This window comes from Oryx dammah, unplaced genomic scaffold, assembly GCF_014754425.2.
Source record: "Oryx dammah isolate SB20612 unplaced genomic scaffold, SCBI_Odam_1.1 HiC_scaffold_2, whole genome shotgun sequence".
Taxonomy (NCBI): Eukaryota; Metazoa; Chordata; class Mammalia; order Artiodactyla; family Bovidae; genus Oryx; species Oryx dammah.
In genome coordinates, this window is record NW_024070186.1 from 99652886 (window position 1) to 99674631 (window position 21746).

At 41.0% G+C, this 21746-nt stretch overlaps 1 protein-coding gene across 2 annotated transcripts in view; it reads right to left on the bottom strand.

Annotated features, from left to right (window-relative positions):
• The window catches only part of TMPRSS7 (transmembrane serine protease 7), a 44637-nt gene that overhangs the window by 18195 nt on the left and 4696 nt on the right, over positions 1–21746 (bottom strand). The window contains exons 2-8 of one of the 2 annotated variants that reach the window (XM_040224370.1): positions 19572–19639; positions 17841–18034; positions 16057–16095; positions 15116–15344; positions 13547–13677; positions 10998–11110; positions 726–832 (exon numbers count right to left, since the gene is read on the bottom strand). In XM_040224370.1, the coding sequence (XP_040080304.1) occupies positions 726–832; positions 10998–11110; positions 13547–13677; positions 15116–15344; positions 16057–16095; positions 17841–18034; positions 19572–19639 (881 nt within the window). The remainder of the gene's footprint in view (positions 1–725; positions 833–10997; positions 11111–13546; positions 13678–15115; positions 15345–16056; positions 16096–17840; positions 18035–19571; positions 19640–21746) is intronic. The other variant, XM_040224378.1, reaches the window with a different exon arrangement.

Below are 21746 nucleotides of genomic sequence, written 5' to 3' on the forward strand. Positions count from 1 at the left end.
TCCTCCAGGGGATCTTTTTGACCCAGATATCAAATCCGGGTCTCCTGGAAAATCATCTAAGAGTCTGAAGAAAATTGAAGAAGTTTGCTCAGAAACTTCTGAGCAGAAAGGGAAGGTTTCATTCATGGAAGAGCAAGGATCAAAGAGTCAGCAGACAGATTTCTCAGGCTAACTTCACAAGTATCCTTAAAGTAAACTGAGAAGCTAATTGGCAAAAACAGGGCATCCTGTAACTTTTTAAAATATGAGACCTATTTTAACTTTAGAAGCAAATAAACCATAGGAACAACTAAAGAATGAGTTAAGGGAAAGAGTGAGGACCTACTAGGTCAATTCAGGAAGCCCAGACACCTAGATTTCTCTCAGTTTCTTTCTCCTATTGCACAGAATTGGCTAATGGTTTCTAGCTTTTATAATCACCAAGGCTTCTCTTTACTATTTTCCTTCAGGACTGCAATGCCTTATCTACCAATTATTTTTGCGAAGTACGGAGTGTGTATATCCATAGCTCAACAGCACGGAGCAGTGATGGAAACAGGGATTTATGAATCCTGGCTTAATACTTTATGAGCTGAGCAACCTAGAGAAAATTACTTAACTCCTGTATTTTCAGTTCCCCTGTCTGTAAATAGCAAAGTGAAAACTCTTTGGAGAGAAGAAATCCAAGGCTTTGAACTTCTGGGCAAGGCTTTTCATTAAATTCTTCACATATGGTAAACACTTACATGTGCTCATTGATTTCCCACCATCCATGGTCACAGCCTTTCATACTCTTCTTGGTTATTGAATAGTTATGGAATTTCAGTGCTATGCCAAGAGTTGACAGGGGAGACTATGAAAAACAAAGGTAAGTCAGTATCAGAAAAATGATTCAATTGAGGAATGTGGTTCAGACGAAGATTTTGTTACTCAGAACTCACTCCCTGGGCTTGCTGTTTTAAAGGCAGTTTATTCTTTGTGCCCTGTGGCACTTGGTGAGGTAGACCAGATGCCCTGAACATGCCGACCCAAGGAGAACATGAGAGAGATGGAAGTGAACCACTCGGTGCTTAGGAAGCAGCTGTGAGACACCAGTGTGATGAACCAGGTGGCCTGGGATAGACACATTAGTTCATCTCTACATTTCTGCTTCCTCCTAGTAAATGAGCTCAACTTTGAAAACACCCACTTGTTAGCAAGTGTACACACTTTCCTCCCTGGATACAATAATGACATAGTTTATTTAAGACACTATTCTGATTCTTTAGAAAAAAGGAAGAATAAATCAATATCCTCTTTATATTAAACCTTGGTATTCCGGAAGGCAGTAAATGAGTCATCCCTATTATCAGAAAAGATCAAAGGAGAGAAGTAGTTACCTATTTGGTACATGCACAAGTGAACACACACACACACAATGCAACTGGCCTTGTTGTGGCATTGTATGCTACGCACATACATCACGTCTGATATGCCACAATACTTGTTTTATGTTCACTTTGATCCAGGGATTAAGAGAGAGTTCTCACATTTTAGAATTTTGGTTTCCTTATTTTCAAGTTTTAATTCTATGCAAGTTAGATAAGAGATTATTTATTGCAGTGTAGCTTTTAACTTTTTAATTTACCAAGAATTTTTTTGTGATCAAATGTATGAAGTCGCCAAGGTCATTTTGCAAAGGAAGGTAATTTCTGTTTATACATATATTACCCAATTTATTATTTGAATGATTTAATACTCTTCCTAGCCTTATTTGTTGACCTCCACCCCCACTGCCTCTGTCATGAGCCAAGAAAAAGGAAAATCTCTTACTGAAGCACTCTCCACTTCTCTGTGTACTTCCTATAAGTTTTATAAGCAATAATACTATGTCCTTTGGTGCATAAATACTTGTAGTACTTAGATCCTTATGTGGATTGCCCTCTTTCTCATTGTAGATTGCCTTCCTTTTCTCACTGAATGCCCTGATTTCAGCATTGTCTGGCATTAAGTTTGAGATCCCTGCTTTCTTATTGTTTACATGGTCTGTTATAACTGCCTATTTTTATTTTCAGCTTTATTAAATCACTTTTAAAATTCATTTTGTGTTTTAAAAACAGTATGTAGTTAAGTTCTAGGTAATATTTTGTGATTCAACCTTACTGTCTGGTTATTTTAACATATGAATTTTGTCCGTTGGCTGTTATTTCTCTGACAGACATTTGGTTTTTCAGTTATGTCATCATATTTCATGTTACAGTTTCTTTGCTGTGTGGTGTGCTTCTTTCTAATGTGTGTTAAATATAGTAGATTTTCCCTTTTAGCCTACCTTGGAGAGGGAATGGGTTGGGTACTTTATGAATCTGATTAAAATGTCACAACAGCACCGTTAGGCAGGTAGTATGATACCCATCCTACAGAAGAACTCTAGGCTAACCAAAGACAAGTAACCTTGCCAAGGCTAAGACATGAACTACTCCTGCGTGTCCAAACCAGTCCTGCATGTCTCTGAAGGCCTCCTTTTTCTCAGTCCCAAGTAGAGATCCATGTTAGGAACTCAACAGGATTGTTTTTCATTCACCATAAGACTCATGAGAACCCATATCACATTTTTTCCACCCTTCATCTGACTATTTCTTTATACTAAAAAAAAAAAAAGATGCAAACTAAGAGATAGTAAAGTCTTCAAGGAATCAATTAAATTGTACAGCATAACATATTCCACTGTAATCTTCCACCAAGAAAATCGCTTAGGCATTTTAACAAAATGGCTTTATAGGCACCGCTACCCCTCTCCCCAGAACAAAGCCTGTCTACAGTGAAAGGAAATATGTTCCCTTGCACACTGATTCCACTGACACAGAATGGCACACTTTCTACTTTCATACTCTGATTAACCAGGAGGAGCTGTTGATATTACTGTGATAAATGGAGGGGCAAAGTGCAGTTTCACAAAGCATTGCAAGTTATTTTGACAAATGGACAGGTAACATGAACAATCTACTAAGTACGCTATCTCCTTCTACGTTCTATACTCTCTATTCCCATTGGCTAGCCCCTGCCTTTTCTTTGTGAACTTTAACCAAGTAAGGGGAGGAATTCTCCTGATCTGGACCTGCTGTATTTAAATATTTCTCTAGTCAATGATGATGATAGAATGCCGGACATGCCTTATCTTCAGTCACCCCTAGCTGGCCAATGGTTGTGTCCACACAGCTCAGATGAACTTCAGATAAACACTGGAGAATTCTGCAGCAAAGATGCTTGCCACAGATGCATGGAAGAGACATTTCCTTCTGGGAATCCCATCTGATATGAGGAGGTGAACTCTTATGGCCCACGGTGATCCCTGCTTATGTCTGGCAGAACATACCTAATTGTATAGGCTGTTGGGCTGATAACATCTGTGATAAAACAACTCAGAAGACAGCTTCTTTCTTTGCTTCTGAGACTCTTAAGCAAAACTGATCATTTGGAGAAGAGAAACGGAAGAGAGGGAGGTGAATGTTCAGTGAAGAGATTGTTATGACACACAGGGGAGCTGAACATCTCTGTTGTTGTTGTTGTTGTTCAGTTGCCCAGTTGCGTCCTACTCTTTGCAGCCCCATGGACTGCAGCATGCTAGGGCTGCCTGTCCCTCACCATCTCCCAGCGTTTGCCCAAGTTCATGTTCATTGTATCAGTGATGCCATCTAGCCGTCTCATCGCCTGATACCCTCTTCTCCTTCTGCCCTCGATCTTTCCCAGCATCAGGGACTTTTCCAATGAGTTGTCTATTTACATCAGATAACCAAAATATACTGGAGCTTCAGCTTTAGCATCAGTCCTTCCAGTGAATATTCAGGGTTGCTCTCCCTTAAGATTGAATAGTTTGATCTCCTTGCTGTCCAAGGGACTTTTAGGAGTCTTCTCCAGAAACACAGTTTGAAGGCATCAGTTCTTTGGCTTTCTGCCTTCTTTAGAGTCTGAACATCTTTAGGAGCCCAGAAAAGGAGGGGCTGATGAATTTATTTATGGAGGAGGCATGATTCCTTCTAATTCCACGTGGATTGCTCACTATTGGAGTGGCTTCTGGCAAATGATTTGCCCCCATTTCTGTCTTCTCATCTATAAACCATAACTAGAGTATCTATCCTACATCAGAGCTATATTTTGAGGAGCAAAATGTATGTGTGCTGAAAGCACTAAAGTACTAGACAAAAGTGGGGCTTTCCAGGTGGCGCTAGTGAGACGTAAGAGACTTGGTTATATCCCTGGGTTGGGAAGATCCCCCGGAGAAGGGCATGGCAACCCACTCCAGTACTCTTGCTTGGAAAATCCCATGGTCAGAGAAACTAGTGGGCTACAATCCATGGGGTCACAAAGAGTCGATGCCACTGAGCACACTAAACAAAAGTAGACCACATATTATAACCTCAAAGTCTTTTTTTGGTTTTTCTGATTTAATATCTCCCTTCTCTGTAGTCTACAAGCTCTGCCAAGGACTTTGGTCACCTTGCTACTAGGCAACCCCATACAGGTACAGTGCCTGACATGTAGCAGACAGTCTACAATTGTTCATTGAATGAACAGGAGAGCTTGGGAGAAGAATCAGATGGGCTCTAAGTTGGAGCAAGAGTTAAACTTTCTCAGATAAATAAGACCTTAAAAACTCAGCTGAAAGTGAGTTGGCAAAGGGAATTGATTGTTCTTCAGTAGATTTGGAAATTGGACTAAGTCCTAAGAAGGACTGCGGATGACATAAACAACTCTTGCGTAAAACAAGGTTTATCATGACTTGAGTCAGTATTTTTGTTGCTTAAGTCATCTGGTTCTTAATCATTTTTAATAAAGGCAAAGTTATTTTGCAAGTGACAAATTATTTTTTACGTGATTTCCATTCAGAAACATGCTCTCATGCAGCTATCGGTGGCTGCTCAAAGCTTTCTAAGGAAGGAACAGCTTTATTTGACCTTCACCCTGAGAAGGACTGATCTTGATCTCTGGGAAATGGTGTCATCCCCAAAGTCTGTCCCCAGTATTTCCTGTCTCTCATTTCCCATTTCCCACCCCCAGGCTCTTTTCCTTATAAAGATTTCCTTTTATTCAGCATTTCTAACCCTTGATTCAGTGAAACAGAAAGTGATTTGATATTTTTATTTGCTCAGTTCAGTTCAGTCGCTCAATCATGTCCGACTCTTTGCGACCCCATGAATCGCAGCACGCCAGGCCTCCCTGTCCATCACCAACTCCCGGAGTTCACTCAGACTCACGCCCATCGAGTCAGTGAGGCCATGCAGCCATCTCATCCTCTGTCATCCCCTTCTCCTCCTGCCCCCAATCCTTCCCAGCATCAGAGTCTTTTCCAATGAGTCAACTCTTCACATGAGGTGGCCAAAGTACTGGAGTTTCAGCTTTAGCATCAGTCCTTCCACAGAAATCCCAGGGCTGATCTCCTTCAGAATGGACTGGTTGGATCTCCTTGCAGTCCAAGGGACTCTCAAGAGTCTTCTCCAACATCACAGTTCAAAAGCATCAATTCTTCGGCGCTCAGCCTTCTTCACAGTCCAACTCTCACATCCATACATGACCACTGGAAAACCATAGCCTTGACTAGACGGACCATAGTTGGCAAAGTAATGTCTCTGCTTTTGAATATGCTATCTAGGTTGGTCATAAATTTTCTTCCAAGGAGTAAGTGTCTTTTAATTTCATGGCTGCAGTCACCATCTGCAGTGATTTTGGAGCCCAAAAAATTAAAGTCTGACACTGTTTCCACTGTTTCCCCATCTATTTCCCATGAAGTGATGGGACCGGATGCCATGATCTTTGTTTTCTGAATGTCGAGCTTTAAACCAACTTTTTCGCTCTCCTCTTTCACTTTCATCAAGAGGCTTTTTAGTTCTTCTTCACTTTCTGCCATAAGGGTGGTGTCATCTGCATATCTGAGGTTATTGATATTTCTCCCGGCAATCTTGATTCCAGCTTGTGTTTCTTCCAGTCCAGTGTTTCTCATGATGTACTCTGCACATAAGATAAATAAGCAGGGTGACAGTATACAGCCTTGATGTACTCCTTTTCCTATTTGAAACCAGTCTGTTGTTCCATGTCCAGTTCTAACTGTTGCTTCTTGACCTGCATACAGATTTCTTAAGAGACAGATCAGGTGGTCTGGTATTCCCATTTCTTGAAGAATATTCCACAGTTTATTGTGATCCACACAGTCAAAGGCTTTGGCATAGTCAATAAAGCAGAAATAGATGTTTTTCTGGAACTCTCTTGCTTTTTTCTATGATCCAGTAGATGTCAGCAATTTGATCTCTGGTTCCTCTGTCTTTTCTAAAACCAGCTTGAACATCTGGAAGTTCACGGTTCACATATTGCTGAAGCTTGGCTTGGAGAATTTTGAGCATTACTTTAGTAGCATGTGAGATGAGTGCAATTGTGTGGTAGTTTGAGCATTCTTTGGCATTGCCTTTCTTTGGAATTGGAATGAAAACTGACCTTTTCCAGTCCTGTGGCCACTGCTGAGTTTTCCAAATTTGCTGGCATATTGAGTGCAGCACTTTCACAGCATCATCTTTCAGGATTTGAAATAGCTCCACTAGAATTCCATCACCTCCACGAGTTTTGTTCGTTGTGATGCTTTCTAAGGCCCACTTGACTTCACATTCCAGAATGTCTGGCTCTAGATGAGTGATCACACCATCGTGATTATCTGGGTCATGAAGATGTTTTTTGTACAGTTCTTCTGTGTATTCTTGCCACCTCTTCTTAATATCTTCTGCTTCTGTTAGGTCCAGACCATTTCTGTCCTTTATCAAGCCCATCTTTGCATGAAATGTTCCCTTGGTATCTCTAATTTTCTTGAAGAGATCTCTAGTCTTTCCCATTCTGTTCTTTTCCTCCATTTCTTTGCATTGATCCCTGAAGAAGGCTTTCTTATCTCTTCTTGCTATTCTTTGGAACTCTGCATTCAGATGCTTATATCTTTCCTTTTCTCCTTTGCTTTTCACCTCTCTTCTTTTCACAGCTATTTGTAAGGCCTCCCCAGACAGCCATTATTCTTTTTTGCATTTCTTTTCCATGGGGATGGTCTTGATCCCTGAAACCATACTCACAGAAAACTAGTCAGTCTAATCACACTAGGACCACAGCCTTATCTAACTCAGTGAAACTAAGCCATGCCAGCGGGGCAACCCAAGACTGGCGGGTCATGGTAGAGAAGTCTGATAGAATGTGGTCCACTGGAGAAGGGAATGGCAAACCACTTCAGTATTCTTACCTTGAGAACCCCATGAACAGTATGAAAAGGCAAAATGATAGGATACTGAAAGAGGAACTCCCCAGGTCAGTAGGTGCCCAATATGCTACTGGAGATCAGTGGAGAAATAACTCCAGAAAGAAAGAAGGGATGGAGCCAAAGCAAAAACAATACCCAGCTGTGGATGTGACTGGTGATAGAAGCAAGGTCTGATGCTGTAAAGAGCAATGTTTCATAGGAACCTGGAATGTCAGGTCCATGAATCAAAGCAAATTGGAAGTGGTCAAACAAGAGATGGCAAGGGTGAATGTCGACATTCTAGGAATCAGCGAACTAAAATGGACTGGAATAGGTGAATTTAACTCAGATGACCATTATATCTACTACTGTGGGCAGGAATCCCTTAGAAGAAATGGAGTAGCCATCATGGTCAACAAAAGAGTCCAAAATGCAGTACTTGGATGCAATCTCAAAAATGACAGAATGATCTCTGTTTGTCTCCAAGGCAAACCATTCAATATCACAGTTATCCAAGTCTATGCCCCAACCAGTAATGCTGAAGAAGCTGAAGTTGAACGGTTTTATGAAGACCTACAAGACCTTTTAGAAGTAACACCCCCAAAAGATGTCCTTTTCATTATAGGGGACTGGAATGCAAAAGTAGGAAGTCAAGAAACACCTGGAGTAACAAGCAAATTTGGCCTTGGAATGCAGAATGAAGCAGGGCAAAGACTAATAGAGTTTTGCCAAGAAAATGCACTGGTCATAGCAAACACCCTCTTCCAACAACATAAGAGAAGACTCTACACATGGACATCACCAGATGATCAACATCGAAATCAGATTGATTATATTCTTTGCAGCCAAAGATGAAGAAGCTCTATACAGTCAACAAAAACAAGACCAGGAGCTGACTGTGGCTCAGATCATGAACTCCTTATTACCAAATTCAGACTGAAATTGAAGAAAGTAGGGAAAACCGCTACACCATTCAGGTATGACCTAAATCAAATCCCTTCTGATTATACAGTGGAAGTGAGAAATAGATTTAAGGGCCTAGATCTGATAGATAGAGTGATTTTTATTTGTACCTTAAACTAAAACTTAATCTCAGCAATGTTTAGGAACTTTTAAGTTATACGTGGGATCAATAGTTGTTTTATCTCAAAAAGAATTTCAAAATCACCTGGAGGTTTTAGGAATGGAGTCTTTCTTGTTCTGTGTGTTTAGTCACGCAGTCATGTCTGACCCTTTGCAGTTCCAGGGACTACAGCCCTCTTAGCTCCTCTGCCCTGGGATTTCCCAGGCAAGAATACTGGAGTAGGTTGCCATTTCCTACTCCAGGGAATCTTCTCGATCCAGGGATGGAAACTGTGTCTCTTGTGCCTCCCACATCTCCTACATTGACAGGCAGATCCTTTATCACTAGCGCCACCTGGGAAACCCCTTTCTAGTTCTAGATATTATAAAGAAGATAACTGTTCATTAAAGAGATTGAAGAGGCAGATTTGAAGTCTTTCCCTCCTCTTTCCCCAACCTTCTCATCTTCTCTTTCCCTCTTCCCGCCTCCCCCACCTTCATACTAGCTAGCCACCTGAGGCGCTGAGATTCTGCTTCCCTGAGGCACCGAGAATCTGGCAGTGAGCCAGAGTTCAGCACCTTTATGTCTTAAATATATTTTAAATGTTTATGATAATGATTAAAAAATAATTTAAGGATGCATGCTGGCAGGACATTGACACCAAGTACAGATTTGGGTATAAAGAAATTATTTCAGTATTTAACGGTTATAACCTTGTACAAATCCTACATGTGCAATAAGCAGGCTCCTGCCTGGGAGACTTTGCCTCAGCTTTTCCCTTTGCCTGCAACACTGTCGCCCTCAGAACACACTAGGTTAGTTCCCTTGTGTCTCACGGTTCTGTGCAAATGTCCCCTTGTCAGTGAGGCTTTCCCTGATCATCCTATTTGAGACAACAAATCCCTGACTTCCTACCTTTCACACCGCCACCCCAACTCTGCTGCAAAGCCCCTCCCCAGCTTCATTTGCCACAGCATTCTACCGTCATGGAATGTGCTATAAACATTTCTGTTGCTGTTGTTCAGGTGCTCGATCATGTCCAGTTCTTTGCAAGTCCATGGACTGCAGCATGCCAGGCCTCCCTGTCCTTCACCATCTCCTAGCAAACATGTTTGCTCAGACTCATGTCCATTGAGTTGGTGATGCCATCCAACCATCTTATCCTCTGCCACCCTCTTCTCCTTTGGCCTTCAATCTTTCCCAGCATCAGGGTCTTTTCAAATGAGTCAGTTCTTCACATCAGGTGGCCAAAGTATTGGAGCTTCAGCATCAGTCCTTAAAATGAATAGTTAGGGTTAATTTCCTTTAGGATTGACTGGTTTGATCTCTTTGCAGTCCAAGGGACTCTCAAGAGTCTTCTCCAGCACCACAATTCCAAAGCATCAATTCTTAAGCACCAGCCTTCTTTATGACCAACTCTCACATTTGCATATGACTACTGGAAAAGCCATAGCTTTGACTATATGGGTCTTTAAACATTTTACTTGTTTATTTGTTTGTCACCTGACTCCCTCTACTTTATAGTGAATTCCATGAGAGCAGAGCTTGTGTGTGTGTGTGTGTTTGTCAGACTTCATGGATCCTAGTGTCTAGAATACTGCCTGACACATAGCAGGCATTTAATAACAACATGCTGATTGAATACAAACTAGACAGTGCTTGCTGCTTATATCCAATATCTACATCTCATAGATACTGGATAGTCTCACAAAAATTACTTCATATGCATTTGCTGGAAGAGCAAATGTGACACCTTGCCCTGTCTCCCTCTGCTGCTGCTGCCGCTGAGTCGCTTCAGTCGTGTCTGACTCTGTGCGACCCCAGAGACAGCAGCCCACCAGGCTCCCCCGTCCCTGGGATTCTCCAGGCAAGAACACTGGAGTGGGTTGCCATTTCCTTCTCCAATTATCTCCCTCTACATGAATATTAAGTTGAAGAAGGAAAAATAGGTAACAGACTGAAATTTTAAAAACAAACAAACAAACAAAAACCAGGAACTCCCTGTCTAGCACTAGAAGAAGTTGTATGTATTTCATATAAATTTTGCACTGATTTGTTTATACAATGATATATATTTTTGTTTGTTTGTTTTAATCGCTAAATCGTGTCTGACTTTTTGCAACCCCATGTACTGTAGCCTTCCAGGCTCCTCTGTCCATTGGATTCCCCAGACAAGAATACTGGAGTGGGTTGCCATTTCTTGCTAAATTCAACTTTTATTTTTTAAATTATTCTTGCCAATGAAGTAATTAAAAATTAACAATAAATGAGTTCAATCATAATAAAATAAGTTGTTTGATCCTATAATAATGTCTTTGCATTTTTAAATCTGAGCCATCAGGGAAGCCCCTGGAATATTCGCATGGGTAGCCATTCCCTTTTCCAGGGAATCTTCCCAATCCAGGGTCTCCCACATTGCAGGCAGATTCTTTACCATCTGAGCCACCAGGGAAGCCTGCATTTTTTAATACAAACAAAATAAGAAACTGGACAAGTAAGCTCCAGGTTGCAAACAGCAGTTAATTTGTGGGAAACAAGTTGAAATTACAACAAACTTGAATGTTATAGGTAAAATATTTTAATAAAGCTTAAATATTATAAAACTAACATTCTTTTCAATAATTTAAACAATCAGTATAATTAAATTCAGAGATAAATTGTTACTAAGAATAAGATAACAATATTTTTTTTAAGATAGAGGTAAAACTAGGCTACCTGAAATTTCCAGGTACACTTGCATTTCGGAGGATAGTAACTTGGATAATATGGACTTGAAATTTTCCCTTCAAAACCAGTGATTTCTTTGACCAACACTGTGTTTTCACATTCTGAAAAAAATATCCAGTAACACACAGTGATTTGCAGTTGTGAAATTATGAGAAATAGATAGTATACATTTCTTTAATTATAAATACACATTATTTTCTTGATCAATAAATACTTATCTTTGAAATGTAAGCTACTTTTTAAAAAGATATAGTACCCTAGGATATATACCTATTATACTGTTCAAAGTTTACACTTGTTTTCAAATAATTTATTTTGGTTACAGATCTATAGGATGCCATTTCTTTCTTTAAAAAATGTGGTTTAAATATATTTTTTCTTCCAGTTTTATTTTAATTAAAATATTAAATTAAAATAATAATTATAATAAAATTAGAGCTATAATTAATATATTAACCCTGTGTATATATTTTGACATACAGCACTATAAATATATATTTCTAAAGCTCTGAGTTAATTTTGTTCAAATTAGTGTGTATTTGTTATCAAGGGTATACCCAGTTCACATAACATGTTACACTCTTTAAGACAATCTAAATGTCTATTTTTACTGATATGGTCATCCTTCTGCTGGAATATAAGCTGTCTGAGAGCACTGATTTTTTTATCTATTTCGCTTATTATTTTCCTAACACCTAAGTAGTTCCTGGCATCCAAAAGACATTCAATAAGTATATTTAGAGTGAACAGACAAATTCCAGTACCATATTTCTGTTATAATTCTTTTTTTTAACCATTGAAGTTACAGATAACTTTCAAAGCAACAATATCTCAAATATTGAGTTCAATTTTGTTCAATAAATTAATTTTACATTTGATTTTGTAAAAATTTATCAAAATGAGACACTGCCCTAAAATATCGATAAACCTGTAGCTCTCACCATCTATTTCAGCCAAATTCTCTTCCCTCCTTACCCTCATCTCCCATTCTGATCTTTCTGTTGATGTTCATAAAGTCAGCAAAACCTGTAAGATTTGAGCAGTTTCCAAGGCAACAAATGTTACAAAAATATGAGAGTTTCAGTGAGGGCTCTTTTCATTCTGTTCTGTTCGACTATTTCAACCCAAGTCAAAAAAAGAAGAATGAAGAGAAAGGTCACTTTTTGCTCACTAGAAAACCTCTGGGTTTTGCATCACAAGCACCTTCAGCACTCATGTGCACGCATGCTAAGTCGCTTCAGTTGTGTCCAACTCTTTGCGACCCTATGGACTATAGCCTGCCAGGCTCCTCTGTTCATGGGCTTCTCCAAGCAAGAACACTGGAACGGGTTGTGACGTCCTCCTGCAGGGGACGTTCTTGGCCCAGGGATCAAACCCACATCTCTTATGTCTCCTGCATTGGCAGGCTGGTTCTTTAGCATTAGCACCACCTGGGAAGCCTGGTACACGTGTGCATTACTGTAAATGAGAATTCACGAAAGAATGTGCTAAAAGAATGTGCTCCACCACGCTATTGTCCCTCAGCTCCAAACCCATCCCTCTCTGCTCTGCAAGGCTGGTCTGACACTCTGCAAACTTCTTTCTTTTACCCCCTGATAGACTCTGCCAGAGGGCTTCCCAGGTGGCACTAGTGGTAAAGAATCGACTTGCCAATGCAGGAAACGTGAGAGATGAGGGTTCGATCCCTGGGTTGGGAAGATCCCCTAGAGAGGGCATGGCAACCCACTCCAGTATTCTTGCCTGGAGAATCCCATGGACACAAGAGACTAGAAGGCCACAGCCTATAGGGTTGCAAAGAGTCGGACTGAAGCAATTTAGCAGGCAAGTACACGGGCTCTGCCAGTAAGGGGTGCTAAAGAGAGGCTAGAAATCTGGAGAGGAAGAACAGGACTTGTGTCTGTTTCTTATTTCTGGGAGTGTCACCCCAGCAGTGCCGCTTCACCCCTGCAGGTTCTCTTCCTTCTTGTAGCAGAGTTGAATACTGCTAGCAGTTTCCCCACTTCCACTTTGTGTCTCCCTAAAAGATACAGCTCAGCTGTCTCGCACCCTCCCCTCAGAGGCCTGGGTCCCAACTTAATGAACTTCCAAAATCATAGACATGAACACCAGCTAGGCAGGACCCCCTCCTCAGAGGCCTGAATTTCATTCCACAGACCCTCTCCTCCAAGTCCTAAACTGTAATCACTCCAGTTGCTTTTATTTGTTCCTCCAAATCTACCAATGGTAGTTGCTTCCTACATGTGTTACATCTGTGATAACTTACAGTCTTTTTGTTTTCATGTTTTTATGGGATTTTTTTTTTTTTTTTGCCTTTTGAGATACCCATTTTCATACCTCTACAACTGAACTAACAGTTCTGTATATTAAATCCTCTCTGTTAGAATAACTAATAAGATGCCCCTCTTCTGACCAGACCCTGGCTCAGGATCCTGACGTAATGCAACTAGTATTACAACATAGCCTCAGGAGAGATATGACTGGAGTATCTTATCAAAACAAGTATTTCTCATAACTTATTTCAACCGGGAAAGACTTACTTTGTTCCGGAATGACTTCAAAATATGCCCGAATTCCTGATAGCCTCCATACCTGAGGAGACTTAAATGTCACCAACATGAGATTATTTGTGGAAACAAACGATTTTAATGTTCTTGTAGGTTCACAAATTCTGAAACCAGATAACAAAACAAAAGTGCATAAATAATAGGTTGTTGAGGGTTGGACCTTCATCCGCACTAATTCTGCACATTTCTTGGGCCATCTGCACGATTCTCATGTTTTGGACTTTGCCAGCCAGGTCGTCATCAGTTAGTTGCCACAGGACACTACAGATGGAGGAGAGCTGATCTAGGTACAGAAATTTTTGTCCAGTGACTATGGAAGAATGCTCCTGGATGGCTGTCACTGGACCCTCCTTGAGAGCAAACAAGGTATACCTGAAGAGTATTTAATGGCAAAATTCAATAGCTCTTCACCAGGGAAAACTGGGTTCGAAAATTAGCTCCATCACTTAACTGAGCAATGAAGTAACTAATTCTTCATAAATGACAGTTTCACAACTCTGAAATGGTAGTAATAATAATAGTATACTCCTCATAGCATTGTGATGGGGATTAAATGAGATAACTAACTGTGTCTGGGAATACTGAAAAGAAACCAACAACAATGATTGAGGGATGAGAATTAGTCACAAGTACTTTTCATTACAAATTTTTAGACACTGAATTTTTAACATGTCCATTCACCAGCAAAATATGAAGAAATAACACTTACAAAAATATTATTCTATACATGCATAAAAATTATTTTAAATGATAGGATAACTTGTATGTCTTTTAGCACAATGAGTAAAAATAACAAATTCTTAATAAAGCCTACTGACATTACTAGGTTATCAAACTATTAAACAGTCACAAAAAGATGTCTACTAGTAAGTAGAAAATACTAAGATATGTATATATGGGTAGAATAATGTACATGTATGAATGTAAGAATATATGCAAAACTGTAACATTTATTTTTTCTGGGTAATGGAAATGCAAAATAATTGACATGGTTTTCTCTGATTGACCTCACTTTCACATTGAACATTGTATTATCTTTATAATAAAGAAAAATTTTATTTTTCTATAGCTATGTAATCATAATAGAATATTTATTCAAACGGGCTTCCCAGGTGGCTCTAGTGATAAAGAACCCACCTGCTAATGCAGGAGACATAGAGCTGTGGGTTGAATCCCTGGGTCAGGAAGATCGCCTGGTGGAGGGCATATTTAAACATTCTACTGAAACAATGGCCTTCACTGTGATTGTAATGAAGTAAAATTAAGATTCCCCACCCCCCACAAATCTGTTATATATCAAAACTATTGACCAAAGTTCCCACTGTACTGATTTTGACTGTTGTAAGCTACAAGTGAAAAGAAACATTGTGTCTGATAGGCTCTGGCTAATCCATGGCGCACTAGCTAAGGCATGGGTCAGTCTCTGACCTCATGAACATACACAAAAATGGTTAAAAAAAATCCAAGGGCAACCCAGACACTGCAAAAGAGAGGCGTTATAAAAACTCTTTTCACTTGCCCACTAGAGTGCCTGCATCATACCTGTACAAGACGGTGCTCCGGATTGGCAAGAGAGAGTCATAAATGGTCAGGGAGTTGGTGACACAGCTGTCGGCTTCAATTTGGACAGACTCTATCGAGAGTCGGATCAGATGGCCCACTGTGGCCACCAGCTTGAAGTGGCACATCAGCCTCCCTGAGGTTGTTGAAATCTCCAGAGGGTAGCGGAGAGACAGATGATCTGCATAGAAGTCCTGGGAGCAGCCTTTGTCTGCAGAGACAGCACTTGGTTTTGCTTTGTTTTGTTTTAAGAATGATTTTTCTAGAAATCTTTATAAAAAACAAACAACAAAAGAGCTCACATGGAGAATATCTGCTGCTTTTGCCAGCCTAGAATCCACTCTCATATCTTCTGATAACAGTGCCTAGATTTTACTTTGAGAAACCATCCTCTACATGGCTTCGTTGGGGTTAAACTCACCCCTAGATCCAGAGGTAAGCACACTATTCAGACTGACCAATCAGAGCCAGAGAAGATGGTTTGGGAGGCAGCATGTCTGCCAGTTTGAGACAATGAGATTCAGTGCCAGGACTTCTGCAGGAACTATCATGAAATATAGGTGAGGTTTTCTTGCTTGGATCTGCTGGTGGCCATTTATGCCACCACACTGGAAGAACCACTTGATGAAGCCTCAACAGAAGAAAGCAAAAATGCAGAGTCCTGATGATATTTTATCTTAGAACCTGGACCCAACCATGCCTGCAACCAAGATACTCTATGTATATCCCAGTTATATGAGTCAATCAAATTTCCTTCATGCTTAACCTAGTCTGAATATCCATTTGTCACTTGCAACTGAAAGAACACTAACAAACACCATTGAACAGGAAAGCTACAGCCAGAAAGGATATAGATTTGTAGGCAGGGACATGGAAGGGGTGGGGGGAGGAAGGGCAGGGAAGAAACCACAGATAGAATTTACCAGATCCTATGGTTGAAGAGTAATCTGACCGAAGACCAGCTGCAATGAAAAAGTACATAGAAAAAAAAAACCTGTCAGTCCCAGAAATCAGTGTGTCAGAATTTTGCTTAGTAAAAATATTTTCAATCATTTAAAAGCAATCAGTATATCTGAGATTTGCTTTAAAATAATCCTGTAAAGTCAAGGAAGTCATTTAGGTATTTAGAGATCAAATAGAACAGTAATGAGTTGATAGTTGTTGAAGCTGAATAAAGGGTGTAAGAGTTCACTAAACTATTCTCCTTACTTTTATGCTTCAAATCACCTGTGGTAACAAGTTTTAAACACTTTTGAAGACAAAAAAACCCAACAAAATATGAAAATACCTGCTTTTGCATCTGAAATAGTGTATGTGGTACAGAAATTTCCACTAGACATTTTCCATTCATTCATTACTTATTCCAAATACTTTTCATTACCCACTATATGCCCACTTATATCTATCTGTCTAATTTAAATCAAAATAGAAAGGTGCATACATTTGGGGTTAAATAATAATTAAACCACTTTTCTGTTAAGACAAGTGATGGAGTTTGCATTTTGACTGTGCTATGGAGCAGGCCATTTTGGAGCATTGGAACAGACTATAGAACATAGACACAGGTCTGTCTGCACGAAGGAAGAAACAAGCAAAGTAAACCTCAGGAAAACTTTCCTTCTTCAGGACTTTGTCCCTTGGAGCCTTGGTTTAAAGATGACTGCAGCCCAAATTAAGCATAGAGGAGGGTTTGTTGTTTAGTCACTCAGTCCTATTCGACTCTTTTGCGACTCCATGGACTGTAGCCTGCCAGGCTCCTCTGTCCTTGGGATATTCCAGGTAAGAATACTGGAGCAGGTTGCCACTTCCTTCTCCAGGGGATCTTCCAGGCCCAGGGATTGAATCCGCGTGTCCTACATTGTCAGGCAAGTTCTTTACCACTGAGCCACTAGGGAAGCCCCATAGGGAAGGGTATACTTTAATAAATTTAATTTCATAAATATGAAGTGAAGTGAAGTGAAATCTCTCAGTCGTGTCTGACTCTTTGCAACCCCATGGACTGTAGCCTGCTGGACTCCTCCGTCCATGGGATTTTCCAGGCAAGAATACTGGAGTGGGTTGTCATTTCCTTCTCCAAGGGAACTTCCCGACCCAGGGATCAAACCCGTGTCTCCTGTATTGTAGGCAGACGCTTTACCATCTGAGCCACAAGGGAAGCCCTGTTACATTTTATATATTTCATAAATATATTTGACCCTAATTCTATTGTCTAATCTTTGTATATGACATTTAGCAACTTTCTTTATCAATGTACCTCCAGAGTCTTTAGCTAATCCTTTTCCACTGAGATTGTGGAAAAGAATACAGTCATTCCTCAATATCCACCAGGAACTGGATCCAAGACTACCCCCAAGGACACCAAAATCCAAGGACACTCAAGTCCTTTGTATAAAGTGGAATAGTATTTGCATTAAAATCCATGCACATCCTCTGGTATACTTCAGATCATCTCAAGATTACTTATAGTAGCTAATTTAACATAAATGCTGTGTTAATTTGCCAGCCTGCAGCAAATTCAAGTTTTGCTTTTTGGAACTTTCTGGATTTTTTTTTTCCTGAATATTTTGAACCCATGGTTGGTTGAATCCATGAATGCAGAGTCCATGGACACAGAGGGAAGACTGTACTTCGTGACAACATTGATTATGATAAAACAGTATCAAGAGTACAGCTGGAAGGAGAGCTTGAAGAATTACCCAGTAATCACCATTTAGTACCACAGAGTCCATGTCCACAGCCAGACCCTGCAGGCTCCCCACAGAAGTCCGGTTTATGATGCTTGTCTGGATGGAGTCCTTCAAGATAGCAGCCACACAGTCCTCACAGAAGATGTGGCCCTTGGCATGAGGCATGACAAATACAAGCCAGAAGTGGACAAGGAGGCCACCTTTGTTGTTACTGCTACAGTGAAAAGAGAAAGAAGTTCAGGGATATACCTCTTCGGAAGTAGACATTCACAAGGAGCCAGTGACCCAACTGATAAATTCAAGGTGAAGCCAACGACCACACCCTTCAATAAACATAACTTCCTTCTTTAGGAAGCCATTGACCACTTTTATGGGAATTTAGAAAGAAAAGCATCTTGATATGTGTATTCTTGCCCTGGGTTCAGATCTAGAACCATTAGTATATTTTGCATCTCCATGGAGAATACCGGAGAAGGCAGTGGCACCCATTCCAGTACTCCTGCCTGGAAAATCCCATGGATGGAGGAGCCTGGTGGGCTGCAGTCCATGGGGTCGTGAAGAGTCGGACACGACTGAGCGACTTCACTTTCACTTTTCACTTTCATGCACTGGAGAAGGAAATGGCAAACCACTCCAGTGTTCTTGCCTGGAGAATCCAAGGGATGGAGGAGCCTGGTGGGCTGCCGTCTATGGGGTCACACAGAGTCAGACACGACTGAAGCGACTTAGCAGCAGCAGCATGGAGAATACACTGTTTCTATGGGTATCAATCAATGTTCACTGCCATTACAAATAACAACACTTAGAATGCTGGATACCTCAGGATCTTTAGACACACTGCTAAATCTGCTTTATCCCATTAATCCTGTGAGGAAGGTCCAATTACTCTTCTGACTTTACACAGGAAGAAATGAGGGTCAACTCAAAATCATACAGCTGCTGAGTAACAAATCTAGAATTGAAGCCTAATTTGGTTTTCAGGTAGCTGCTCCTGCTTCAGTTTCCTCTTGGAGCAGAATCTCCTAAGACATAAATATTGTCATGTTTTATGAAAAAAACATAAGATAGCGTTCTACCACACATATTTTGGGAAATGGAAAGTGAAGGAAAGGAAACAAACTGCTTTACTACAAGACTTTCTTAGTGCCTTTAATCTGCCAAAATGAATTATGAATCTCTGCAGATACAGCGGAGGTGGGGGAAGGCAAGATACAGTACACAGCACACAAATTTTCCTAAAAATCATTTGACCATGGGATGCTTTTTTTCTCAGAAGATTTCTAGCCACTAGCTTTTTACTGAACATATTTTGAAATACATCAATCAGTGTTTTATTTTTGCCTTCACCTAATAGCAGTGGACATGTTTATGGCCATTTTGCCTAGCAGCATTAGTACAGAGGTCCAGGTTAATTCCGGGTGTTTGTGTCTGTTCAGTCTCTCAGTCGTGTTTGACTCTGTGATTCCATGGTCTTTAGCCCACCAGGCTCCTCTGTCCATGGGATTTTCCCAGCAAAAATACTGGAATGGGTTGCCATTTCCTTCTCCAGGAGAGTTCCTGGTGAGTTTCAGTAAATGAAGAGAAAAACTCAGCATGACAAAGATGTGGGTCACAATTGTGCTAAAAGGGTATTAACCCACAACTATCCCCAAGAAGTTACTTGCAAATGATGTTATCACAGCCCTTCCACACCATTCTGAGGAATTTACAGCAGTGAATGTAGAAGTCCCAAAGCAAGGGACTTTCCATACCTGATATCAGCAACTGTAGACTGCTTGTAAAATTCGGAGAAGGCAGATGTTGTATAAACCAGGTTTATCTGCAAAAGAAGAACAAAGGTATCTGAAGTCTTTCAAACTTGGCTTCCATGCACAGTACCCAGCGTTCTATAGGTCCAAGCTTTGACAGTTAGCAAGGAGAAAAGCCAGGCTCAAACTAAAGGCTTCTAATGCCAAACTCAGGCATTATTCTTTGAATTAAAATAATTTATTACTTCCTGTATCAGAGTTTGGAGAAGGCAATGGCACCCCACTCCAGTATTCTTGCCTGGAAAATCCCATGGACAAAGGAGCCTGGTAGGCTGCAGTCCATGGGGTCGCGAAGAGTCTGACACGACCGAGCGACTTCCCTTTCACTTTTCACTTTCATGCATTGGAGAAGGAAATGGCAACCCACTCCAGTGTTCTTGCCTGGAGAATCCCAGGGACGGGGGAGCCTGGTGGGCTGCCATCTATGGGGTCGCACAGAGTCGGACACGACTGAAGCGACTTAGCAGCAGCAGCAGTATCAGAGTTACTGTCATTCTGCTGTTGGTGAAAATTAATCAGTTACCTTTATTCATTTATTGCTGTCCTTAGATACCCTAATCAAGCTTAACTTCAGAATTATGCTACTCCAATAGTAAATTTTCCCCACAATAAGTAAAATTCCTTTAAACACATTTTCAAAGTATTTGATCCAATCTCTTCTATCAAAGTACACCATGGAAAATGTATATTCTCAAGGACACATTCCTAAATTAGCCACTAGAGGGCGAGTAATACCCACGGTAGCGAGTGAGAGTAGCCTGAAGTCGCTCAGTCGTGTCCTACTCTTTGCGACCCCGCGGACTGTAGCCTACCAGGCTTCTTCATCCATGGGATTCTCCAGGCAAGAATACTGGAGTGGGTTACCATTTCCTTCTCCAGGGGATCTTCCCGACCTAGGGATCGAACCGAGGTCTCCCGCATTGGAGGCAGACGCTTTAACCTCTGAGCCACCAGGGTCTCACATCTCCCTTCAGAAATTTCCAGTCTCCAGGAATTTTTATTTTAACACCATAAATGGATCTCAAAAAGAGAGCTATTTCAATCAACTGACAAGGTGTGCCTTACTTAGCATTTCTAAAACCAGTTTCTTCTACCAAGTTTTCCCCTGTATTCCCCTTCCTGCTGCTGCTGCTGCTAAGTCGCTTCAGTCCTGTCTGACTGTGCGACCCCATAGAAGGTAGCACCCCAGGCTCCTCCATCCCTGGGATTCTCCAGGCAAAAACACTGGAATGGGTTCCCCTTCCTCGGTTCAGTTCAGTCGCTCAGTCGTGTCTGACTCTTTGCGACCTCATGAATTGCAGCTTGCCAGACTTCCCTGTCCATCACCAACTCCCGGAGTTCACTCAAACTCACGTCCATTGAGTCGGTGATGCCATCCAGCCATCTCTTCCTCTGTTGTCCCCTTCTCCTCCTGCCCCCAATCTCTCCCAGCATCAGGGTCCTTTCCAGTGAGTCAACTCTTCGCATGAGGTGGCCAAAGTATTGGAGTTTCAGCTTTAGCATCAGTCCTTCCAATGACCACCCAGGACTGATCTCCTTTAGGATGGACTGGTTGGATCTCCTTGCAGTCCAAGGGACTCTCAAGAGTCTTCTCCAACACCACAGTTCAAGAGCATCAATTCTTGGCAACCCACTCCAGTACTCTTGCCTGGAAAATCCCATGGACGAAGGAGCCTGGTAGGCTGCAGTCCACAGGGTCGCACAGAGTTGGACAGGACTGAAGCGACTTAACAGCAGCAGCACCATGCAGTTACAAGCATAATGTAGATGGATCCTAAACTACATATCATGTGTAATTCATAAATGAGATTGTGCTTATATAAAGAAATTATGCTCTTAAGTGTAGAATTAATGGACTTTTAGATATGCAGATGACACCACCCTTACAGCAGAAAGTGAAGAGGAACTAAACAGCCTCTTGATGAAAGTGAAAGAAGAGAGTGAAAAAGTTGTCTTAAAGCTCAACATTCAGAAAACTAAGATCATGGCATCTGGTCCCATCACTTCATGGGAAATAGATGGGGAAACAGTGGAAACAGTGTCAGATTTTATTTTGGGGGGCTCCAAAATCACGGCAGATGGTGACTGCAGCCATGAAATTAAAAGACACTTACTCCT